This window comes from Ctenopharyngodon idella, chromosome 4 (assembly GCF_019924925.1).
Source record: "Ctenopharyngodon idella isolate HZGC_01 chromosome 4, HZGC01, whole genome shotgun sequence".
In the NCBI taxonomy this organism is placed as follows: domain Eukaryota; kingdom Metazoa; phylum Chordata; class Actinopteri; order Cypriniformes; family Xenocyprididae; genus Ctenopharyngodon; species Ctenopharyngodon idella.
The window spans coordinates 13,007,189-13,033,325 of record NC_067223.1 but is presented as its reverse complement, the minus strand read 5'-3'; the positions used below and the strand labels follow the sequence as shown (position 1 = coordinate 13,033,325).

Genomic DNA, 26,137 nt, shown 5'->3' with positions numbered 1-26,137 from the left:
ACCACACGCACCATCTTTCACTACACCCGCCCCGACTCCACGCCGAGGGGCATCCGATACGCTTCTGTCGCCTCCACAAAAGCCCACCAAGACCAAGCCTTTCCAAGCAAGACAAATCTCCGGCAAACAGGCCCCGAAGAAAGGGAACGCCGGGAGTCTCGGGGGTCACACCACACCTTCAAATCCACCTCCACCAAAAAAGCAAGTGCCAATAACTCAAAAAAGAACAAAAAGGATGAAGTTGAGGGTGGTCGAGCTGCTCGGCGAGATATAATCTCCACAGCATGCGCATACAGAACCCGTCCAGACCTTGACCTCTTCACCTCAGGGAACCTCCAGGAGAAGAGCCAGGGATCTCAGATGTGCCATAACTCCAGAAAAGAGGCTCTCTCTTCTGTAAACACCTTAAATACACTCATCTTCCCTAAGACAAACATACGTGGCGGAGCTCTGCGCACGGCAAGCACCCACATCGGCAGGCAAATGGACTTTTTATGGGGCCGCTTCGTTTTAAAAGCACTCAAATAACTAAGTGGAAAGAGGATGGGATCGGGGTGTGGTATGACAAAGCGTGGGACTCGCAAGGGGACGGGGGAACGCATTCCTGTTTGATGGTGTGTTTTGGCAGGATGTGGTGACATTCTGCAGTGCGTTTTCTGAGAGGGCGGCCCACTCAGGTTTTATGCCCACCTGAACGTTGCAGGGGGGCCACAGTTTGCTGGAACTCACATAGTTGGAAACACTCCAATAATCATTCCACCATATAGCTGTTCTATAAAACAGCAAGAAGCCATTCAACGAGAAAATGTGCAGTGTCAAAGCGTTCCTGACTAAACATATTTGCCACACATCACCTTATAAAAAAAAAAAAAAAAACACACACAGAAACTATTCATTCTGGCATCGACTACTCCATTAAATGACTACAAGGGAGACTGGATGGGAATCTGAGCTCATGCTAGAGCGAATGAGAAACACGGGACGTTTTAGTGGTCCCATCATCCCCGGTGGTGCTTTTGACCTCCTGACCCCCAGCATACTCTAAGGGCGCTAGCCTAGCACAGGCGCCATTTGGTCACTTTCATTAATTAGCTCTCTCCCTAGTCTGTAATCTAAAATAGATGGCATACAGACCACTGTTATTTTTATATAAAGCTAAAGTCAACAAGTCAGGTAAAATATGGCAGCTTGTTTCCACCTCTAAATAAAAAAATTAAATAAAAAAAGTGCGATATAAAGTTGCAATTCTGACTTTTTCTCACAATTGCGAGTTTTTAAATCACGCAATTCTGACTTTATAACTCGCAATGTGGACTTTTTTCTCATAATTGCGAGACAAACTCACAATTGCAAGTTATAAAGTCAGAATTGCGTGATATAAACTCGTAACTGCGAGAATTGCAAGTTTATATCTCACAATTCTGACTTTTTTTTCTCACAATTCATACTTTTTTCTCAGAATTGCGAGTTATAAACTCACAGTTCCAAGTTATAAAGTCAGAATTGCGTGATATAAACTCACAATAGCGAGGAAAAAGACAATTGCGAGTCTGAACGAAGCACAATTCTGACTTTTTCTCTCGCAATTCGGACTGTTTTCTCAGAATTGCGAGATATAAACTCACAATTGCATGTTATAAAGTCAGAATTGCGTGATATAACCTCGCAATTGAGATAGAAACTCGCAATTCTGACTTTTTTTCTCAAAATTGTGAGTTTATATCTCACAATTCTGACTTTAAAACATGCAATAATGAGTTATAAAGTCAGAATTGTGAGATATAAACTCAATTCTGAGAAAAAAACGTCAGTCTTTTTTCCCTCACAACTGGACATTACAACACACAATTGCGAGATTATATCTCACAATTCTGAGAAAAAAGTCAGAGTTGCGACAAAAAAGTCAGAAATGCGGGATATAAACTTGCAATTTTGATTTTTTTCCCCTCGCAATTGTGAATTTATATCACGCAATTCTGACTTTATATCATGCAATTCTGACTTTATAACTCGCAACTCATAAAAAAATTGCGATTGCAATTGTGAGAAAAAAAGTCAGAATTGTAAGATAAAAAGTCGCAATTACCTTGTTTATTTTTTATTTCATGGCGGAAACAAGCTTCCATAGCTAAACACCGTGCTCTAACTACAGGAACTCTCTCAGAAAAGCTGTGTCTTTAAAGTCATCCGATTTAAAGCACATTCAGATGAATGACTTTCCATTGTTTCTCATGCTTTTTTAATGTCCTGCCACAAGGATAACATTTTTACAACCCATTTCAAGACAGTCCAGCAAATAAAAACGTGCATTCAGACCCCTGCATTTGTTTCCATTCAGTCTAGGTGATTTTATCTAATGTAAAAGTAACATGTCCAATCAGGGTCAGGTGAATCCAAACCAGCCTAAAGGAGAGGTCACTTCTCAGGCACAAAAGGTCTAGTGTCAATTGAATGAGTGACTAACTTGAATCTGCATGGGGAAATCTCACAAAATTCCTATTGAACTGACTGGATTTTGGCTGCAAAAACTTGCAGGACAATGGTAAATGTGACCGCATCTTAACTATACAGGGCTTCCTTACTGGAATGACTAGCCAATGACTCCTCATTGGCTAGTCAATTTTGAAAATATGTTATTGCACATCCCATAATTACTAACATCCCATAATTACTAATTACTAACCAAATAATTATTACTATGGACCACACACTAACCCCACCCCTTAAAAATTATGAATCATTTTTACCTAAGGAAGATTTTGTCAGATTTAGCTAACTTCTAAAGACAATTGTGGTCCCAAAGTATATCTAAGTAAACACATTCACTCAACAACAGAGGGAAGATGAAGTAACTGTGTTTGTTATTGTGTTTGTGGTGATCTGCAGGAGACATAAGGGCTGGCTTTGGTTTATTCACGCACAAACATATCTAAAGCCGTGTTTATCCGTTCGAGTGTACATCTGGCCTCTTATTTCTCAATATCACAATAGAGGTTGCAACAGCCGAGATTCATTCGCTACGCATTAAAGAAACACACCTTAACCAAACAAATGCACTGTAGACTCTTGCACAAAACGAAATTAGGCGGATCACGGTGGATTTAAAGGGTTAGTTCACCCAAAAATTAAATTTCTGTCACTAATTACTCACTCTCACATCATTTCAAACCCGTAAGACCTTCGTTCTTCTTCGGAACACAAATTAAGATATTTTTGATGAAATCCAAGAGCTCTCTGACCTACCTATAGACATCAATGCCATAACCCATTTCAAGGCCCAGAAAGGTAGTAAAGACATCGTTAAAATAGTCCACGTGACTACAGTGGTTCAATCACAGACATTAAGGGGGACAAGTCCCCCCCCAAATAATTAGAAACGGCCAAATCGTCCCCCCCAGTATTTGACATTATTGATGCTGATCTGCTGTACTCCATTATGAATATGCACCGCTGTGTTTGTTTTTAGGGTGACAAAAAAAGTTTTAAAAGTTACATTTTTAGGCTGGTCTGCCTCAGCAGTCTAACAGCGCTCATCACTGTCAGAATGAGTGAGATGGCCAATCAAATCAAAGAAGGCGGGGCTTACTGTTCACCGAAAAAAAGCGCAAATTCCAATGCGACACTTTCGTTTTAGCAGCGAAAGAGTATGTGGCGAGTAAGTAGCTAAACCATTTAATATTTGACGACTGTTTTGATTGAAATATTCAGTGACCGACACAACAATAATATCCAGTGATGCAAACTAAACATTTTTATGAAATTTCGCCGTTTGAATTAAAAACGTGCAAAAACATCAAAAACATATTATTTGATTAATATGATAAGCCAATGATTAATGTAATTCATAACTGAATGTGATGAGACGAGAAACATTTAACATTTTTGACATATTTGACATACAAATAAGAGTGAATATCTAAAAAAAAATATTTTTTTGCAAATAAGAACTTTTAATTATTAGTTCTTATTTTAATTTTAATCTTTTACTTATTTTATTTCTCTAAAAAAAAAAATTACCCAATAACCCCGGGGACAAAAAAAATCAATGTTCAAGACTTAATGTTATGAAGCGACAAGAATACTTTTTTGTGCACAAAAACGAAACAAAAATAATGACTTTATTCAACAATTTAGTAAAGACATTGTTAAAATAGTCCATGTGACTGCAGTTGTTCACGTTGTAAACAGAGTGCAGACTGTGTTGTTTATGCGCACAAAACGTATTCCCGTCGCTTCATAACATTAAGATTGAACCACTGTAGTCACATGGACTATTTTAACGATGTCTTTACTACCTTTCCGGGCCTTGAAATCAGTTATGACAATACTGCCTATTGTGTGGTTCAGAAACCTCTCGGGTTTCATCAAAAATATCTTGTGTTCCAAAGACGAACGAAGGTCTTACGGGTTTGGAACGACATGAGGGTGAGTAATTAATGACAGAAATTTTGGGTGAATTAACCCTTTAACACCCACATTATGGGACACTTACTACTATCCAATAATTTCCATCTATCAATAGATCAATCATCTATGTGTGTGTTGATTTCCTCACCATTCTCCCGGCTTCATTGTTCTGTAGATTCATAAGCGTGCGTGCATGCTCGACCGATCCACGTGGGTAGTTCTTCTCGCGCTCACGGGCGTCCACAAACTCCCGGGCGAAACGGTAGCCGTAGTTGACGTTGTCCCCGCAGCCGCCCCATAGCCAGTCTCTCGGGAGGTCTTTGGGACGAGCCGCCCGGCTGCAGCCGCAGGTGGAGAGCTCACCCTCACGGCACGCCCGACTCACCGCATTCACAACGCCTGCTGCACTGATGGCGTAAGTAAAAGCTGTTTCTCTGCTGCCTGCAGAAGACACACACACAGAAAAACACATAATTAGGACATGGACGACATTCCAGCGGCTGCAAATCGCTTTGTTAAATCAGCCACAACTCTTCAGTATACTATTTTTCTTGATTATTCGCTTAGGAAGTAAGGCAGAGAGTAAAACAACTCATTTCCAGAACCCCACAGATGGTAACAATCTTTTTGGTAAGCCCTGCAGTGAGAGATAAGATTATCAGAAACTTGTGCATGTACATAGACAGCACTGATTCATTGTTCCATTGTTATATTTATATCTCAATGGAAATATATTAAAACACAACCGAAAAGAGAACTGACAGATTTTCCAGTTTTGGTACACTTCATATGAGGCATATGATAACCCGCAAAGCTTTCCTGCCAAAGAGGCGCTAGGTTTATAAAAATTTGTGCTCTTTTTCGCATCTGTTGTGCATGTGTTACCTGATTTTTTTCCTCATCTAATAAGCCATCTGGAATGCAGATTTCACATACCTCAACAGCACAGGCAATACAGTTAATAGCGTTTAACGTTTAAAAGCTGTTTAAACATGTTAAAAAGTGCTGGTACAACCATATTTAGAGATAAGCACTTTGTATCAATGCTCAGCGACACCATAATTATGAGAGGAAATTTGTCAAACAAAACGTTTTTTAAACTGCAGGCCCTGAGAATTCCTTTTTAATGACCCAGCCTTCCTCAATGCCTTAATGAAAGTGAACTTGCCCCTGACTAGACGGACCACAAATAACCGTTCCGTTTAGCTAATATTTAGCACAGAAGCATATAGCTTATAATTTTAGAGATTTACTCCACACTTAATTTGTTTTATATTGGTTTTTACAATAATTTATTTTACAGTAACTGATTTTGAGTGGGCTTTTAACGTTCCAACTCTGATTTTTAGTATATTTAGGCATATATAAAATACATTTAGGGCTAAAAGGTGCTGAAGATAGATAGATAGATAGATAGATAGATAGATAGATAGATTTGGAAAAAACTACACACAAAGACAGAGAAATGTACTGCAGTATTTCCAAATAATATGATAATTCGGTTTCACGGCATCAAACACACAAAGCGGTGCGTGTAAACGGGTGTGTACCTGCATTCCAGCGATGCGCCTATTGAATTTGGAGGGCCACTTTTATTGGCCTTTGGTGCCCGGACTTCAAATAGAGTCCCGGATATCCCGACTCTGTGTCATCGCGTCATTGCATTTCAAAAGCGACGCTGGACAATGGCCCGACTAACACCTCAATATAAACCTCGCGATTGACTGCAAATAAGTCCCGTGCTATTTGGGGGGCATGAGAGGGGGGCATGTCGCGCCTTACACCTTGTTTCACTGATGAGCGGAACTAACACTCAATTGAGGCAACGAGTGCTGTCTTCTGTGAGAGAACAACACGCATATGAGCATGCATTCAAGTACACGCTGCTTCATACATACTGCATGAAAGATTGACGCTAACTTTCTTCATTTAAATATGCTGTATAAAAAAAACTCCATGCATGCATAAAAAATAATATAGAGCACCCATTATTTTAAATAACAAGCATTGTTAGGCTTATATGAAAATCAACAAACTGATGTCAAGAGCACAATTAACACGTTACATTTAAGCTATATCATATGTAACAAATATAGAAAACTATACATTTATCAGAAATGGTTATTAAAAAGTATGATATATTTATATTTTACATATGCAGTTTTTAACCACAAATTCACTTATGACTCATTTCACAATTGCAATTAGTGGGACAAAATTGTTCAGTAGCCCAATAAATTAATATTTGTTTATGATAATCCAATAGTATATGCATAATTCTATATAAATATGTTTCATTTAAAATAACAATACTTGTAAAATCTTTGTCTATATTTTATAAATACATGCATTGTGATTATGATTTATATGTCAGTCTTTAAAAAACACTAACAACAAACCCTTTAATTAATATACTAAATATGGTAAATGCACTGTAAAAAAGAATTGTTGGTTTAACTTAAATAAGTTACCTGGTTGCCTTAAAATTGTGAGTTCATTGAAATTAAAAATTTAATACAATACAATGCAATGAAGGCGATTGATTTAATCAACAGAAACTCAAAATATTATGTTATCTGAACCACATTAATTATTGAAGTTGATTTGACAAAAGAAAAAATGTGATAACAAATCATGAAAATATTTTTTTACAGTGATCTACATGTATTATTGCATGTCTTATGAATTCCTTTTATCATCTTTCAGAGGGGCAAACTGAAATTAAACATGACTATTTACATCAGCCACATGAAATCAAGACGTCTCCTTGACGACTCCTTGCAGACCTTTCGACATTGTGGGCTCATATGTTACCAAAAGGATTTTTCGAAAGCTGCATTCTTTATTATTGTGCATTTAATCAATTTAGACACTTGTTTCAAACTGCATGTACATTTTAAGCATCATCACGTTGACTCACCTATCTGCATGACTCGGCCGAACACTGATGTGTTGTCCACTGTGCTACAGTTCCATCGCCTCTGCCTGAACTGATACTGACACTCCTTGATGCCCGTCTTCGCCCCCTCTCCGATATAAACCATATGGTCCTGATAGAGCTGGCAGAGCTTCCTCTGACCCTGAGACAGGCCCGTCAGCTGGCTGCACAGAGGCTGTGCTCCAATGATGTACATCTCCGGTCTCTGGATGGGGTTCATGGCTAATGACCTGAGAAAGTAAGACCAAAAGACCATCAGAATATGCACAACTAACCTGCAGCATACATGACACAAAATGATTATTTATAGTGTGTAGGACATACTATATTGGACTGATGTGTGAACGCAAGACGAGACAGCAGTACAGTTTGTTCTTGCGCATATGCCAATAGACTAATTTTCACTTTACCAAGTCAAACTCTAAACCTGTGATTCATTTCAATAATCATGAACCGATTTAATGTCAAGCAAATTTTGTTTTTTTGTTATGATTGCAGCTTAAATAGTGTCTGGGGAACTTATTATCATGTTGAAAACTGTTGGAAAAACCTGTTGTCCTCAGGACATGTTGCCTTGAATGCCCTTATTTACAAACAGTTTGACCATTTGTTACCCAAGGTAAATATTGTGACAAAGCCTCCACATTTGTTCTCAGTGAATACTTTTCTTATGCATTGTTTCATCCTTCACACATGATATTCTTTAAAACTACACTATGTAACTTAGAATAGTTTTCAAACACAATCTGATCTTACCACCATGAGTTGGCGACCACCAGCAGCTGTGAGTTGCAGACGATGAGGGTCACTGCCAGAAGTAGGTGTCCTTGGTTCATTCTCACATCCATCCTTCCTCGTCCAAGAAATGGAAATGTGAAGAGCCTCCTCTGGGGAAACATTTAGGAAATGATAGTAATCCACTTGGAGAAGCTGCTTCCTTTAGTAACTTGACTAAAAAAGTCTCTTGAAGTGCAGTGCCTCTGAATCCCCTCAATCTCGCCCCAGCTCAGTTTTAAACACCAGCTGTGCGTAAAACACCTAGATGACCTGAGGCACTAACGGAGTCTGACATCTGTTGAGAATGTTCTTTTCAAACTCCGCTTCATAAAACGCAACGATCGGTGCGTAATGGATATAAGCAACATGGATGGAAGTTAAAACGAACTAAGAAAAGGCTTAAAGTGCAACTATGTGGTGGTGATAGTCCAAACTCTCTCTCCCCTCTGCCTCTGCCGGTTCTGTCGATATGAACTAACACCTCTGCGCTCCGATGGCACAACTTAACCCTCCCTCCTTCTGCTCGCACTTCTCCGCACCCCCTTCGTTTTGACGCGGATACAATGGAGAGGAGGAGGAGCGCGAGGGGAGCCGCTGCGCGGTGAGGAATTCGGGGAGGCCAAACAACACAAGAGGGCAGCAGATGAGAATCCGATTCACCAGAGGAGCTTTGATTCTCCGGTGCGTAAGAGCGCGTTTTGGACTCATGCTAAATTTGGCCACAATGCGTTTATTAGTAGGAGATACTTGCGCACCTCAAGCCATTTATATGAAAATCTGTTTCGGACAAAAGACAGAATGGCAAAAGTTCACAGAGAGAGAGAGAGAGAGAGAGTTGGATAAAAGAGTTAACGGCTTGGAAAATATCATTCTTCCATCAAAGTTCAAATCTTTTTAGCTCTAAAGTTTACCGCAATAAATCCGAGCAAGGGGGAAACAAAAAAATCCCAGTTTGACATGGGGAATAAAAGCCACGCATGTGATCTTTGACAGTTCAACTCCTGCTACCCTCTAAATCACTTCGCACATAAAAGACGCAGTTGCCTTAAACGCACTTGGGCATGAGATATCCACTCACACTTGTAAGCAACCAAGACTAAACCGTGCTGTAATATGGGGAAAATTTTATCAGCACACCCGTTTTAGACGAATTTACAGCTGATAACCAACATTGCAGACATAAACAGCCACATTGCACCCTATCCTTCAGAAGTGCGGTGTAAGGAATGCAAATACAATGAGTGTTTTACAGCTCCAGACTCTTGGAGAGGTTTGGGAGTTATATAGAGAGCCCTGTGTCATTCCAGCATCACCCCCACACCTCTCTTTTGAGTGCCGTCCTACAGACATGTCAGAATTGGTGTGAGAGACGCCACTCAATTTCCGAGCAGTCTGTGCATGATAAAGCGCCTCTCCGGACCCTTTCATCTCCTCTAATCCACACGCCCAGCCATCACCTTTACGCCTCCCATCGCAGACCTGGGCTCGTCTCCATGCCCCTCCCTCACCCTGGGACCCTTACGCACAGTGAGCAATAAACTCTATTTATTTTACTTTACGCGATGCGCGGTGTGGTGCTTAGAAATACTGTACTCCTGTGATTTCTTCTGTTTTTGCAAATGCAATGTCGAAATAAGCATGTGTAATAATGCCATTGGACTTGTAGGATTTTTTTTGGACACTGGTCGAGAGGGAAATTATATATATATATATATATATATATATATATATATATATGTGTGTGTGTAAAAAAACAAAAACAAAACAAAACCCTAATAGAGATATAATTAATTTTGAAGTTTTATTAAGTGTTAACAGTGAGATTATGTGGTTTTTATAATCAATTAACACTGCTTTTGTCATTTTTTAGAAGATGGACAAAATTTGTCACCAAAAAAGTCATTCGGTTCAACCAAAATTTCGGTTTTACTGAATGACACTTTTGGTTATACCGAATAATAATATTTTCAAACAATGCTAACAGGCTGATATCTAGCTAGCTAGCAAAAGGACAATCAAACATTTTATATTTAGTACAAGTTTTTAAAATATTACAACATTTTCCATGTTTTATAGCGGCTGTACCGAATGACATCTCGGGACATGCATATGAGCAAGGGAAAACATGAAAAATCATGCCAGAATAAAGAAAATATATACATTTATTACATTTTAAGATATTTTAATCACAAATGAAATGGCTGTATTGGCCTTTGGACGGTTAAACCGAATGACATTTTGACACTTCAAAATCTTTAAAATATCTTTATTTGTAGCAGAATATAATTAAAACCTTTTGGATTCAATAAAAGTGATCTAGTTGTACTACCTTACATAATTTGGATGTCATATCTTTGTTTTTTATAATTAGTAAGGCCTTTGGACAAAAAAAAATGACCCGTCATGTCACCGACCCGTATATATATATATATATATATATATATATATATATATATATATATATATATATATAGAGAGAGAGAGAGAGAGAGAGAGAGAGAGGTGAATTCAGGTTGATTGGGATACATTTTCCAAGTCATCTCAATGGCAAAAAGTGTCCCAATCACCCTGAATTGACCATATACATATATATATATATATATATATATATATATATATATATATATATATATATATATATATATATATATATATATATAGCATGTGTGTGGGGGGTAATACACATTCATTAGTAGTCGGTAGTGTGTGCTCCACCTAGTGTACTGATTAAGTTATTACAACACAATTAGAATCTAAAATAAAATAGAACAGAATAAAATTGAATGGAATCTTATTACACAGACCAAACTAAAATGTATAATTATCACTATTTTTTTTTTTACTATTTGTTTTCATGAAACTAATATAAAATGTATTATGTAAGCTACCACGCTAATTGTTAATCAGAAAAATCAGAAAATAAAATTAAATGCAATTAACAATATAATAAATGCCTTTTTGAATAGTCATCTACTTAATGTATAAACGTACATGATAATAACAAAACAACAACAACTTTTATTATTATTATTTAATTAATTAATAAAAATAATACAATCATGAATAAATTTCTAAATTCTATAACTCTCTTCTATAACTTTAAATGCATAAAGTCCATTTCTATTGCACACATTTTGCTCACAATTGAATGTCCTGACGGTGTTACTGCATCTTATCACATGGTGGCGCACTTTAGCAAGAAATGAATAGAGACAGCAAAACTAGCAATTACATTTTCTCACGAGGTATATGCAATCGCAGCGCAACCCAGCGCAATGCTAGTGTAATACACGACTGATGCCTCATGCTTATCAGTATGCATTAAGCTCTTTGTAGGTGCTATGAAAAGATTCAAATATATATATAATATATATATATTTCTTTCTTTTTTTTTTTTTTTTTTTTGCTTTTGCCAAAGCTCATGTGTATAAACACAACTGCCTGTAATTTATTTTATTTTTTAAAGAGTCCTGTGAGGTTTTTTGAGGTAAGAGCCATTTCGACCTGTCAGATCCTCTGCAGCAGATCACCTCTGACTGTGAGCAATAAAACTTGTATAAGAAGCTGAGTCTTATAGATAAGTGAGCTTACATGCATTGCTTATTCATTACTCATTCTGCCTGAAATTGGTTCTAATAACACACATTCCAATGTGACCTTAAATGGACGCATTCTCTCTCTGTCGGTCTATTCTATGCCATCTGTGCCGCTGCCAGCTATGGTTGGTAAATGATGACATCACTGGCATGCATGAATAGAATCTGAGCATCCAGCTTCTGCTGCTTTTCAGAATCTGGAGTCTGTCTTCATATGGGCTTTGCAGATTTGTACAGACTTACATTAGCAGAGCGGTTGCCAGTGCTGGCAGATCTGTTAAAGAATGATAATTCTGTCATTATTTACTCGCCCTTATGTCATTTCAAACCCACATTATTGTCTTGCTTGCATGGAACACAAAACAAGATGTTTAGCAGAATGTTGATACTTCTCTTTTCTCTACAATAACAGTGGATGGTGACCAAGGACTCATGACAAAATAACCATGAAAGAATCATGAAATGTAGTTTTTATGAGAGTCAAAGGGGTAATAATGGAACACCGGTGATTTTTTCACTATTATTTACAATAGGATCAACATTTTCGTGGGTTTAAATAAAAGGTTTTTGTTATAAGAGACAATAAAAACAACTTTGTGCATCAATAACACTCCTTTTCTTGTAAAAAAAAATGAACTTGATTTTCAAAAGTCAACGAATTTGCGTCAGCTGAATGTAACATTTTTGACAAGCCAAATAACATGTAATTTATTTAAGCCACAAAATAAACTCCGCAAAATAAGTATAACTGTGCAAAAAGCTAATTTTTGCATGATTTGTTACATTTAATTATCCCTTAGCACATTTTGACTCATGACTTGTGTGCTATTTGTGTGCTATCTAAAATGTCCATATTCAAAGCCTTGAGAGCTCATTTTGTTTTTGTTCCTCACACAAAGCTACTGTTAAAGTGTCTTTTTAGTCATTTTTGGTGCGTGACAGCACCAAATTCCCTTTTACACTCAAAAAAATGGACTTTCACTGTTGTTAGTTTCACTCAAACCATCCTTGTTCACATTACTTAAAAACTCATGGAACTACATGAACTTAATTAAACTGAGTTACTACTTAAAATGAGTACTGTCTGCTGTACTTAATAAGTGTTTGTTGTCATTGCACAAATGAATGTTGACATAACTAACTGGGCACTGGATCCGTAGTTCCCAGCATGCTTTGCAAGGGACTGCATTAGGAGAATAAATTTAGGGATTAAAGTGTTATTTTATGTGTTTTTTAAAGGGAAATATGTTGTTAGTTGAAATATGTTGTAAGTTTATGTTAGTGTTTAATGTTCAGTTATGTTGGACATTTAGAGGAGTTTCTGTAATGTTTTTGAATTTTGTGGTTAGCATTATGCAGAAGAGTGTCACAATAAGTTAGGAGAGTTGTTCAATAAGTTATTTTTTTTAGTGCATTTTGTAGTGCAGATAGTTAATTTAATGAGGTAAATTAAGTCAATAAATGTGTTCACCTTACCTAATAAACTTTCATAAATTTAACATATTATTAAGTAAACTGCACATATAAATATTATGTAACAATGTCAAAATCAAATGATTTGTATTTACTCAAAGAAATTTTGTCAGCTTTACTTGAATTTCTTTTGTTCATACACAACCACTTGACACTGCGTTTTTTTTTAGTAAATCCAACAATTAATTTTTTTGAGTGTATTGAAAGAGCAGCTTGAACATACTGCTTAACATCTCCCTCTGTTTAAAACCATATGGGTTTTGAATGACATGAGAGTGAGTAAATGCTGACAGAATGTTCATTTTTGGGGTAAACTATCCCTTTAAGGTTTGGATCTGATTTTGAGCGTTTATGTAAACAGCTTCCACATCTCAACGTCTGACATGGAACAGGAAAGAAACAGAGGTGAGAGAAGACATGAAAAACACTGGAGCCGAACAGACGGTGTGTGTGTGAATGTGCGAGCGAAGATGAAGACAACCTGGCTAAAGCTCAGGAGAGCTCTTGAACTCTGTGATGATCCTCCAGTTACACAATGGTGCACAAAGAGCTCCGGCGCCAGCGAGAGAGAGACAGAGCGACTGAAAGAGAAAAGATGCCACCCATACCAAAGATCCCACTAGCATAAAAACAGCCACTAATCAAAACAATCTGGCCAATGCCTCGGTTTCTGCATGCGGAGAAAAACGAATGCATGAAATAAAAAGCCAAAGCTTTTAATCACACAGCATCAAACAGTCATATGTGAAGCAGCTTGCTGGCTGTGAATTCACAGCACTTATAATAACCAAAGTGTTCACAAGTCTGTAAAACTCCTTGCTTCCCCGTCGAGTCACACGTACTGTAAATGCCCCCCCTCTTTCCACACACAGAACGCCATGTGGTTCGGGGTACGGTGGAAATGAAGGGGAGGGGCTCTACACGTGCTGGGGGTGGGGTTAACCGGTCCAGCTGTGTTTCCCAGGGTGCTTTGCGGCAGCCGCTGGGAGATCAATGGTGAGGCAAGCCTGACAGATCTGTGTGCTGAGGTGTCTGAGCGAGCAGCCTGCTGTATATCATTAAAACTGCAGCGTCTCTCCATAACGCTGTCTGTGACTAACCCAGATAGCAGGCAGACTCCCAAATCAAAGACATGTGGGCTGCACACACACACACACACACACACACACACACACACACACACACACACACACAATGCCTCTCGCCGCTCATGCTCTCTTTTACTGTCAACTCCGTCACTCCCACCCCATGTTGCTTTCTTTTACTCCGAGACATTTTCCTGACGTTCCCACTGCGTGCTCTTGAAATTCCATCATTTTTCCTCGTCTTTCTCCTTTAGCCTGTTCCACAATCTTTCTGTCTCCTTTCTGCCCTTCACCTCTCGCCTTCCACTTCCTTTACTCTGCGTATAGTCTCTCCAATGGCTTATTTTGCTTCTCTTCTGCCATTTTGCATTTATTTCCTTATCCTACACCTGTTTCTTAGATGTTTCATGCCCCGTCTCTCCTTCCGTCACATTCCTTCTCCTGCTATTCATTCACCCTTTATACCAGCCGTTCCCTCTTTCTCTTCCTGTAACTCTGCTTAGGACTCTGTCATGGCTGTTTTGTACCAGTATAAAACATACAAATGTGACCCTGGACCACAAAACCAGTCATAAGACGCACGGGAATATTTGTAGCAATAGCCAACAATATATTGTATGGGTCAAAATTATCTATTTTTCTTTTATGCCAAAAATCATTAGGATATTAAGTAAAGATCATGTTCCATGAAGATACTTTGTAAATTTTCTACCGTAAATATATAAAAAATGTGGATATGTATTGCTAAGGACTTCATTTGGACAACTTTAAAGGCAATTTTCTCAATATTTTGATTTTTTGCACCCTCAGATTCCAGATATTCATATAGTTGTATCTTGGCCAAATATTGTCCTTATCAATGAAAAGCTTATTTATTCAGCTTTCAGATGATGTATAAATCTCAATTTAAAAAAAAAAGACCTTTATGACTGGTTTTGTGGTCCAGGGTCAAAAAAAAAAAAAAAAAAAAAAATGACAGTATATAAAAATATATTTGTATGAATTAAACTTATGTAACAATTAAGTACAAATGTATATTTTTTTTCAGAGATGCAGATGCTTTTATTTTTATAATGATTATTACTACATTTTTATAATTTCTCTAAACTTTTCCCAGGGCAACAGTTTGAGAACCACTGCATTATATGATGTATTATATACAGCCACAATTCATAATCCAACCATTTTTATAGATTTTTTTTTATATATATCTGTTTATATTTTATAAACTTTAAAAATATATATTTTTATTTAATTTTATTCAGATTTTATTTCTCATTTTATTCAGATGTTTTTTACTCATAATTTTATTCATATTTGTTTATATCCACAATTCATGACATTATTTTTTTCTAAATATAATCTGCCTCCTCCTTTTGGGGGTATTTAAGCTGCTTCAGATGCAGCTTCTGTGCCGCCTTTGCTGGGTAAAGATGGGATTGTACTCTCTTTTTCATTTGCCTCTTTAAAGCTGGAAGAAGATGACTCATGCACGCTGCTCTCATTCTGAAAGTGAACGCATGTCTCTCTCTCCTCCGTGCCCATATGGCTTTCTGCACTGACAGCTCAGGAAACCAGACACAGGCCAAACTGGCCACACATCAGTCACTCTCTCTCTTCTATGACGCACACGGCCCCCTCTCACTCTCTCTTTCCTCCTTCCTCTCCGTCAATTTGTTCCCAGTAAGAAGTCTGATAGGACTTGGTGTAGTGTGGAGAAGCAGCAGGGATCCTGCTATAAAAGCGCAGGGGCTGTTAGAGCTACTTTATTCCCTAATAAATAGAGGGACACAGCAGTCAGGGGCCTGTAGCTGCTGGAGAGACCATGTGTCTGCCAGGTTCCCGACGTGATGGTGGGGGTTGGAGAGGATGCCCTGACAGCCGCTCCTCACCGGGATGGGACGGGTCTGGGGTCAGTCCCCCCAGGGCGGTGTGGTACACAGCACATGTTATAGATTTAAGGGGCGATGGCACTGAAGGAGTTTGGGTCATGTTCTTGTTCTTCCAAAAGCAAACTAAAATGACCACCAAATGCATTTACATGCACATCAAAACACTGGTAACTATCAAAAAAGTCTTTAAAAAAATGGACACTGCAAAAACAACATGTTTACATGATATTTTGAAATTATCTGCTTTTTCTGAGGTACTGACATCAAAATACAAGCATTTGCTGATAACTGTCAGCATTAATAACTATCAAAAATCAGCTCTTCAAAAAAGGGTTTACTTGCAAATCACTAAAATGACAACACATGGTTTTTCTCAGTATTTGCATCAAAACTGTTATAGACTACAGTGACCGAGAGAGCTCAACACACAGTACTCACAATGCAATACAGAAACGCACTGCAAATATTCACAACGCAACCAAATACAGAACTGCGCTGCAAATACTCACAACGCAACCAAATACAGAAACACGCTGGAAATACTCAAAACACAACCAAATACAGAAACAGACTTCAAATGCTCATAACGCAAACAAATACTCACACCACAGCCAAATACAGAAAAGCGCAGCAAATACTCACAACGCAGCCAAATACAGAAACACGCTGGAAATACTCACAACACAACCAAATACAGAAACACGCCGGAAATACTCACAACGCAACCAAATACTCACAATACAACCAAATACAGAAATGTGCAGCAAATACTCACAACATAACCAAATACAGAAATGTGCTGCAAATACTCACAACACAACCAAATACAGAAACAGACTGCAAATACTCATAACGCAACCAAATACTCACAACGCAGCCAAATACAGAAAACTGCAGCAAATACTCACAATGCAACCAAATCCAGAAACGCACTGCAAATACTCACAATGCAACTAAATACAGAAACTCGCTGCAAATACTCACAACGCAACCAAATACATAAACGCGCCGCAAATACTCACAACACAGCCAAATACAGAAAAGCGCAGCAAATACTTACAACGCAACCAAGTACAGAAACATGCTGGAAATACTCACAATGCAACCAAATACAGAAACTCGCTGCAAATACTCAACACAAACAAATACAGAAACTCGCTGCAAATACTCACAAAGCACATGTTAAAAAGGCCATTATATTCATAAGAATAATATGCCTTTTGATTTAAATCTCTCTCTGTTTTGCCGAGATTGATTGGCACGCAGCATCCAGCACAGCAGCCAATCAGCGCTCACGGATCGACGTGCAGGCGATCATCCCGCCCATAGCGCTTAGTGCAAAGTTGAAAGCGAGTCCGGCGGAGCGCTGACGCGGATGCTGAACTTTTACGTTATATATCTTATATAGTTTTATTCATTGTTCGGGTGTTGTGCGTCTATTCAAAGTAAGTGTATTATATGTGATCTTTGTAGGATCGCTTGTGTGTTATGCTATTCTATTTGCTGTTATAAAGTGCGTCACTTACTATGGCTAATGATAAGAGATTATTGTATCTTTAGCACAATGTTACGCTGTATATATGTTACCTTTATTCATACTTGCTTATACTGATGTTGTGTTTGTATATTTCGTTTGTATTTCGGTGCAGTTTACTTGTCAAAGTGCTCATTTTCGAGGGATTTTAAGTTGTAAACAACTTAGTGCGCATGCGCGCAGAACATGTCCAGACCAAGCACCGCTAGATAGAACAAATTAAGCTGTTTTGTTTAACCTGTATGACATACCTAATTTGTTTTCTTGCAACTATTACTCCTTTTAATTCTGTATTTTACTAAATATACATTGTGTATTTCTGTTTAGAACAGTCAACGTTAAACCATGTATATTTATTTTTACCCTGTATTTTCTGTTTTATAGAAAAACCACACACACACATACTGAATATACCCAACTAAGACGACTCTTCAACTTTTTACTAATAACTGAGTTGTTGTGGTGACAAATAAACGGGTTACTCCCATATTTCAACCATCTTTGCCCTAGTCTCTTACCGGACACCCTGTGGTGGGTTTCAAACCTAACCAGCAATATACTGCAATGAGAATGTGCTACCAACAGCTAACTCATTTTTTCAGCACATATGATCAGGATGTTAAAATAAACAACTACAACCACAACCAAATAAACAACCACTGAATAAGCATTGAACAATAATAACAACTGAATAACAATAAGCATTGAACAATAAGCATGTCCCAGCCAGGTTCGTCACTTGTTGGGGCCCCCTTGAAACATTTTCGTGCTATTTGCATCGTGTATCTGTATTTGGTTGCATTGTGCTCATTTGCACGTGTTTTCTTCATTTGCAGTGTGTTGAGCTCTCTCGTCCACCGTACACAACGAATATTCATGCCTTACAATGAATAAGCTAGAAGCTTTTCCATGCAAAATATCTAACTGCAATCAAGTTCTGCTTAGACCATTTATGACCTTTCCCTCATGAAAGCACACAGATTTAGGTATGTACATGACCTTACATGCTGTCAGCTTATTAAGCATAATCGGTGCAACATCATGCATGTCAGTGCACTCATTCTGTGCAATAACTATCAAAAATCAGCTCATTAAAAACCCATGTTTTACAGAAGTACATGCAAAGCAATAAAATGACACCACAAGAAAACTGTGTTTACATTGAAACTTTTGGGTTTTTCTTTGGTATTTACATCAAAAGCGAAAAATGTGACACTGTCAGACATGATGCATAAACGTGTTTACATGCAAAGCAAAAGTCAAATTGGGTTTTGCATAAACTGTTTTCTGATTAAATAAAGACACGTTTAAGACACGTGACATCGATAAACACTTCCATTTTCAATCAAGGTTTTGGCATTTTCATTATTACATATTATAACTATGTCACCTAAAAGCCATGTTACACCTTATATCTAATCATTAGATTGCTTGTGAGAGATATATGACCCAGGCGTGATTACCAGTGTCTGCAACTACAATCCTGCTCACTCACTACTACAATACTCACTCCACCCTAGGATTCTCCCACAGTCACAATTAGAGCATTGTCAGATGCATTGAGTGAAAAGACATTGATTAAACTCTGAAAAGCATGCCAACTAAAAGGCTTGATCCTGCTTTTTGGGGTCAAACAAGTCAATGGATGCACTTTGCTCATCTGACCCTGAATGAATCAGTCTCGAGTCTGAGTATACAGGTCAGTTTCATATATGATGCTGCTTCATGTCCTTTTCTTTCTCTTTATGTCTCTCACTCTTATCTCAGTAGAGTATGGGGGGCTCATTCTCTCCCCAGGCAGCTTGGAGGCCGCCGCCAGCCTGGGCACCGTGCCCAATTCAGTCCTGGCACTCTGACAGGCCGCTGGCTGCCCATCAGTCCTCCTGTGCTGCCCTGGAGAGCCCCTTCCATTCCTCTTCTCCTCCCTCTCCCCAGCCTCTCATTCACCATCCTGGGACCACAACATGACCCTCAGAAACAAGACCACGGGAAAAGGTTTCATCGCACATCAAAGATGGCAGCTTCACTATACAGACAATTAGTTATCAAACAGCATAGGTGAATCAAAATGAGGTTTTGTGTGATCAGATGATCCACTGCGTGTAGGTAGAGAAATGCACTGCAGCACTGCTCATACGTGAGCACACATGCTGAGGGAGAGGAAAGAGGACAAGTCCTCAAACGTGACCACACATACAAACACACGCTGGCTTAAAGCAGGCAGCTGGAGGGTGGAGAGGTCGGAGTCTCCACAGTCTCGGCCTGATTAAAACTCCCAGCACTGCCTCTCACTCCCCCTGGATTGATTAACCTGACCTGTATCGGATCAACCCCTCGGGACGCAAGCGCAGCCTACTTTCCTGAAGTGGATGAGAGGAACAGGAACGGGTTGGGAGGGGGCAAGAGAGGTGGAAAGGAGAGAGACAGAACGGGAGATTGGCAAAAAGGGACTGTAGAGCAAGAGGAGGAGAGCAAACCAGACGAGACTTGCAGTTCAGCACATCAGCGGCGTACTAATCCCTGCTTTCAAGTTTTGCGTTTCCGGACCTTTATGTTTAAAACTTCTCTTTGCTCTCTCAAACACAATACACCTTCTTGTAATGTTTAATTCAAATGCAAACAATGCATTTCTGCGAGAATGTATCAATTATTTAGGTTTTCATTATTGTTATTATGAGGGCAGCACAGCTGCTCGGTGCGCTGTCAGCAGACGGCTGTCTCTGAGTCCCTGCACTGAGACAAACAGCTCGGCTTTCTTCTCCACAATCAACACTCTCTAAAAGAGATACTCTCTGACAGCTATGGCGAGATGAACCAAAAATAAACGGGGACACACACACATACAGTACAAACACACCGTATTCAAACCAATAGTGAATTACAAATCCTAATCGTTTTTCTGTGTGAAATTCTTATTTTAAATGCTGAAACAAAAGAATATTAAATATTAATTCTCATAAAAGAACTGATGTAAGGCATATTTTTGAGTCATGAACATTACATGATGCATTATCATGTTTACTGTCATTACCTTGTCTATTCTTAATAAAAGAGCCATGTTTGCAGTTGTGCCACCCTGACATTTGAGAATATATCTTTAAAACTATTGATATTTATAAAATTTGTTTATATGAAAGGTTTCAAACCTAAAATGTCGCCATAGTATTTGATCTTTAATTTTTTATTATTAGGACACCATTGTAAATAGTTTTCTTAGTCATAAACATAACAAACATAACAAGTTCTTAACAAAACATAAAATAATAACTATTATTTAAATGTAATAAAAAAGAAAGTGATATGTCATGAATTTATCAAATTATTTTAAAAGGAAATAATGCACTTGGACACAAAAATATGCACGTCATGTCACTGACCTATATATATATATAAAATTCTTCTTATTTAAAAAAAATCTCCTTATTTTGTTTTGTAGAACCACCTTCTTTTGGGGCAAATATGTATTAGCTTTTTCTAGGAAGATTTGCTTCAGGTTTATTCAGGTTAGTTGATGACATAGGAGCACCGTAATTTAAAAAATAATAATGTCAGGGATTCTCAATTGGATTAAGATCAGACTGAAGCAATCACCATTTTGTTCTTGAGCTTTTCCAGTGCTAATATGGCTTCGTGTTTAGAATTATTCTAGTCTTTTTGGAGATTGAAACAGGCTTTTCCGCAGTATTTCCCTGTATTCTTTCCCCCACAATCCATTCTTCTATTTTAACAAGATGCCCAGTGTCTGCTGATGAAAAACAGCCCTACAGTGTGATGCTATCACCAGCATGCTTCACAGTAAATGTGATGTTTTTTGCAGTGTGGGCAGTGTTAGATTTGCACCATACATATTACTTCAGACTTTAGCTGAAAAGTTTCATCTTGATCTTATCTAACAAGACAAACTTTTCCTACAACGCAACTGGGTCACAATTATGTTTTTTGGCTAACCCTGCACTTCACAAGGTTCTTTTTGAGTAATGGTTTAAACAGCTCAACTCTAGTCAGATTTCCTTGTTTGTGCAAATATTTTGAGAAAGGATTAATTCTCGATAATTAAACCAACAGTACCGGCCGCTGGGGCTGCGATATTGTTTTGTACCATTTCCTATTATGCATTTGCTTTACTTTAACTTCTTTGGAATGCTTATTAGCCTTGATTTTCACAGCTGTCCCTCAGGTTCACAACCTGAATAACGATGCCTTAACTGTGGGGGTTTCATCCAGAAAAGATGAAAGTTACTTTATTGATTCACAGGTAAAGTGCAATATCTGAACAAAATAGTTTGCAAACAGCATATTTTGATTTAGCGTTCTTGTTAAAGGTGCAGTAAGCAATTTCTGAGAAACGCTGTTGATATTTGAAATCAAGAAAACAAACACGCCCCTTCCCAAAAGGATCACTTCCCTATCTTGATTGCTCTGCCCCCAAATTCACAAACACGCTATGCAACACAGACACCTCCCCCTTATGAGTGGACACGCCCCTTACTCCTGATTGGCTACAAGTGTGTTTTGGTGCTCAGTCCAATCCACTTTCATCAGGTTGCACTTTATTTTACAGTATGTGCACTTATGTGTACTTACAGTGTACTTTCTTTCCTAAGAAAGTACTGGTTAAAATAAATTGACTACATGGGTTAAGGTTAGAGTTGCATCTGAAATCGCTTACTATTGAGTAGGTACTACATTTGAATTTAAACCTTTGAAAAGTACGTTCTATCTTCTCTTCCGTGGCCTCATGGGATAGTAAAGTGTCCATCGTATGCGCACTTCAGAATCTCACTGGAAGTAGTAAGTCATCCGGGACATACTACTCTGTTTGCATGCTGTTTTTCGTGTAGTATATAGTAGAGAAGCATTCGATTTCAGACGAAGCTTAGGTTCAGGGTTAGTACCTACACTCTAAAAATGCTGGGTTAAAAACAACCAAAGTTGAGTTGAAAATGGACAAACCCAGGGATTGGGTTGTTTTAACCCCGCAAATGGGTTGTTTTAACTCAGCAGTTGGGTTAAATGTTTGCCCAACATGCTGGGCAGTTTTATTTAACTCAACTATTGTTTAAAAATTACTATATGGCTGTCTTAAAATTAACCCAAAATAGGTTGGAAATTAAAAATCAGACACATAATTACTAGAGGTAACAGTAATAATCAAAAGGTGAACATTTTTTAATAAGTAATTTAATAAATGTTTATTGTTTAATTATTATTCATTAAACTTATTAATAAATGTTAATTTCCAACATATTTTGGGTTCATTTTAAGCATTCATTTTAAGGAATACAGTAATTTTTAAACAATAGCGATTGAGTTAAAACAACCCAATCGCTGGGTTTGTACATTTTCAACCCAACTTGGGTTGTTTTTAACCGAGCAATATTTTTAAGAGTGTAGTTGTTACCCAGTTATTGCAATTATTATAATAAGTACATATAAATAAAGTGCTACTGCGTTTCTCATAATTTGCTCACTGCACCTTTAACAGTATTATAATAAAACAACGCTGCATTAAACGTTTCAGTGATTAGAAGAATAGCACAGATAATTAAAATATATTATAGTAAATCACTGTAAAATACATTGCATGAAATGAAAAATGGGCTTATGTATGACCCGCAGTTCAGTAAAAATAACCTGGCTGGTTTATGGGCCTAAATACTTTTGCAAAGCACATTTTCACAGACTTCCCGAAGGCTGGAAACAGTCTTTGTTGATAAAACAGGCCTCTTAACACTCATAGCTCATGACCTCACCACTGAAACTTGCATTAACAGTAACCTCTCCTTGTGGGTGCGGGACCTATGACATCTCTTAGCACTGGGTCTCAAAAGCCACTGATGCTGAGGGCTTTACTATTTGGGTGGTTGATGTGTGTATATTCTGCCCTTGAGTCACACAGTTGTTTGAAGAACACTTTTCAATGCGTTCCTAGTTCCTCCCTCTCTCCAGGCCCAGACACGCAGCAGACTAATTCAGTCATCTCTCTGTCTGTTCTGCCCTCTCTCTCTATTTTGTCTCCCGAAGGTCTTTGGTGAGCAACGTGACCATTGTGCAGCCAAACGGCCTGTTATTGTCGGTCATGCTATGAGAGAGAGGTTGAGTTAGAGAGAGAGTGTGTTTTGAACCCTCTGTTTTCTGCCCTGTCAGTGTCTCTCCTCTTCACCACATTAGCCTGGGCTGTTCCCTACGACTGCTTTGATGGTGAGCGCCGCAGGGCTCCGATCTCTGTTTCAGGTTGTAATTACTCTCTGGAGGGGCCTCACCTGGCTGTGGGCTCCAGGCATACAGAGGCAAAGAGAGAGAGAGGAAGAAAAGGAAAGACATGAAAAAGCAGAAGATGAGACAGAAAAGGTGGGGTAAGAGGGTGAAACTTAAAAAAATACAGTTGGGCAAAAAGTCTGAGACGAGGAAAATGTAAATAAATAAAGAATTATAATTAAAAAAAAATAATATATGCACGTGTGTGTGTGTGTGTGTGTATACAGATATACACTACTGAAGTTTGGAAACTACCAAAATATTATTCAAAAGTTTGGAATAATTATGATTTTAATGTTTATGAAAGAAAACGCTTATGCTCACCAATTTATTTAATCTAAAATACAGTAAAAACATTGTGTTATTGTGTTATAATATTATTACAATTTAAAATAACTATTTTTATTGTAATGTATTTTAAATACATTTGGCTGAATTTTCAGCATCATTTATACTCCAGTCTTTTTATAATAAATTAAATTATATATATATATATATATATATATTATAATTTATTATTTATAAATTTTATAAAAATATAATAGTATGTATCTTTAAATATTTTTTATGTTTTTTTTAAATAAAAAAATATATAAATATATATTTTTTAATATTTTTTATAAAATGTATTTTTTTATAATTTATTATAAACAATGCAATATATTTATATATATTGTATATATATTATAACATATATTTCTATTTCTATTTTTATATATTAAATTTATTTATTGATTGTATGTTATTTTAGATTATATATTCAGATTAAATAAATTATATATTCCACTATTTTTAAGTCATGGAAATTAATTTATATATAATTTTGAAATATTTTTTTCTAAAATTTATTTTATAATTTATTATATATATATTTTTTTATTTTATTTTAGTTTAGATTATATATTCAGAATTAATAAAAGCTCATATATTCCTCTATTTTTAAGTCATTGAAATTAATTTGTTATAACTTAATTAAAAATGTAGTATTAAAAAATTTGAAAAGAATGCAGAAGCATTTACATTAGCAGTCTCATGAGTCATACTTTTTGACTTGTGTGGATAAAACCAATACAGTTTTAGCAAACACCTCAGTCCGTCAGACTGTCTATAAAGGAAAAGTGCACGAATATGACACATACAGAGCAATGAAATAAAATGTTATGGGAATATAAAGGGATTTGCTCATTTTATATCAGTAGCGGTATTAACATTACAATGCATTATGCAGGGAGAGTATTACATCATCGCCTGTTCTTTACACAGGCACCGAGAGCATCGGCTTCCTGGTGTTTCCCCTGTAGTACCCCAACGGGGGTGCAGCTCCTAAGGAGATTCGACCTGATTTGAATAGAGTAACGTGGCTTCCCCTGCTGTAGAAGAAACTGTTGTCTGATTTCATGAAAAGCCCATTCAGCTAGCTGGATGTATGTGAACGTTTGTGCAAGTTACAGCCGCCAAAATCTCTCCTCAAACTGCCACCGCTTGCAAAACAAAAAAGCAGATTGGAGTCATACACGATGCCGAGAAAGAGAGAGAGCGAGAAACTACAAAGTAGCCTAAAATCTATTCATGAGGTGTCAGCTTTCAACAGCATGTTGACACATGCCTACGTCTCCTAGGAAACGGTTGCCCCAAGCGCAGTTATCAGCGCAGTTCTGTGGCATGCAATTATCCAATTATCTCCCTCCCCTGAATCAGCACATCAAATCACATGACAGATCTTTTTTTTTTCTTGCAAGGTCCTACAACACCTTCGCATTTGCATGTAGCACTTGTCCTTCCAGTTCTCACTGTCTCTCAGCTTCATTTTCACTTTCCTTTGCCGGAATCTTTTGTTTCTTTTGCTCCACAAGATCGCAACATCCTTATACGCTTCCTGTTTTTTCTGACAATTTTGCTTTCACTTGGTTCAATTTAGCCTGCATGATCATAAACTGTTAAATTAATAGCGCCGTTGCTTTGTGGCAAGTGCATGTTTTTTAATTGTTAGCTTTCGCCTGCTTTCTAAATCAAACCCCTCCCTTTCCTTTCTCACTCATCCCCTCCTCCCTCTCTCTCTCTCTCTGCTTATTTCCAGGAGCAGCTTGAGTCCTGCTTTTGGCTCTGCAGGCCTGCTTTGAGAGTCTCTGACTCACAGCAGTGCAGTTCTGGAGCGGCCCTCCTCTCTGGCAGAGAGG

General features: G+C 37.7%; 1 protein-coding gene and 1 long non-coding RNA gene across 3 annotated transcripts in view; one reads left to right on the top strand and one right to left on the bottom strand.

Moving 5' to 3' along the window:
* Window positions 1-26,137, bottom strand: part of wnt5b (wingless-type MMTV integration site family, member 5b) — a 98,671-nt gene that overhangs the window by 6,057 nt on the left and 66,477 nt on the right. Inside the window, exons 2-4 of one of the 2 annotated variants that reach the window (XM_051890862.1) lie at window positions 8,102-8,232; window positions 7,328-7,575; window positions 4,556-4,848 (exon numbers count right to left, since the gene is read on the bottom strand). In XM_051890862.1, coding sequence (XP_051746822.1) covers window positions 4,556-4,848; window positions 7,328-7,575; window positions 8,102-8,193 — 633 coding nt within the window. In that variant the 5' untranslated portion in view covers window positions 8,194-8,232. Of the gene's footprint in view, window positions 1-4,555; window positions 4,849-7,327; window positions 7,576-8,101; window positions 8,245-26,137 lie in introns of those variants that run through there. The other variant, XM_051890861.1, reaches the window with a different exon arrangement.
* Window positions 17,353-18,198, top strand: LOC127510820 (uncharacterized). The gene is made up of 2 exons (XR_007929760.1): window positions 17,353-17,613; window positions 18,087-18,198. It is a non-coding gene; the product is annotated as an uncharacterized LOC127510820 (long non-coding RNA).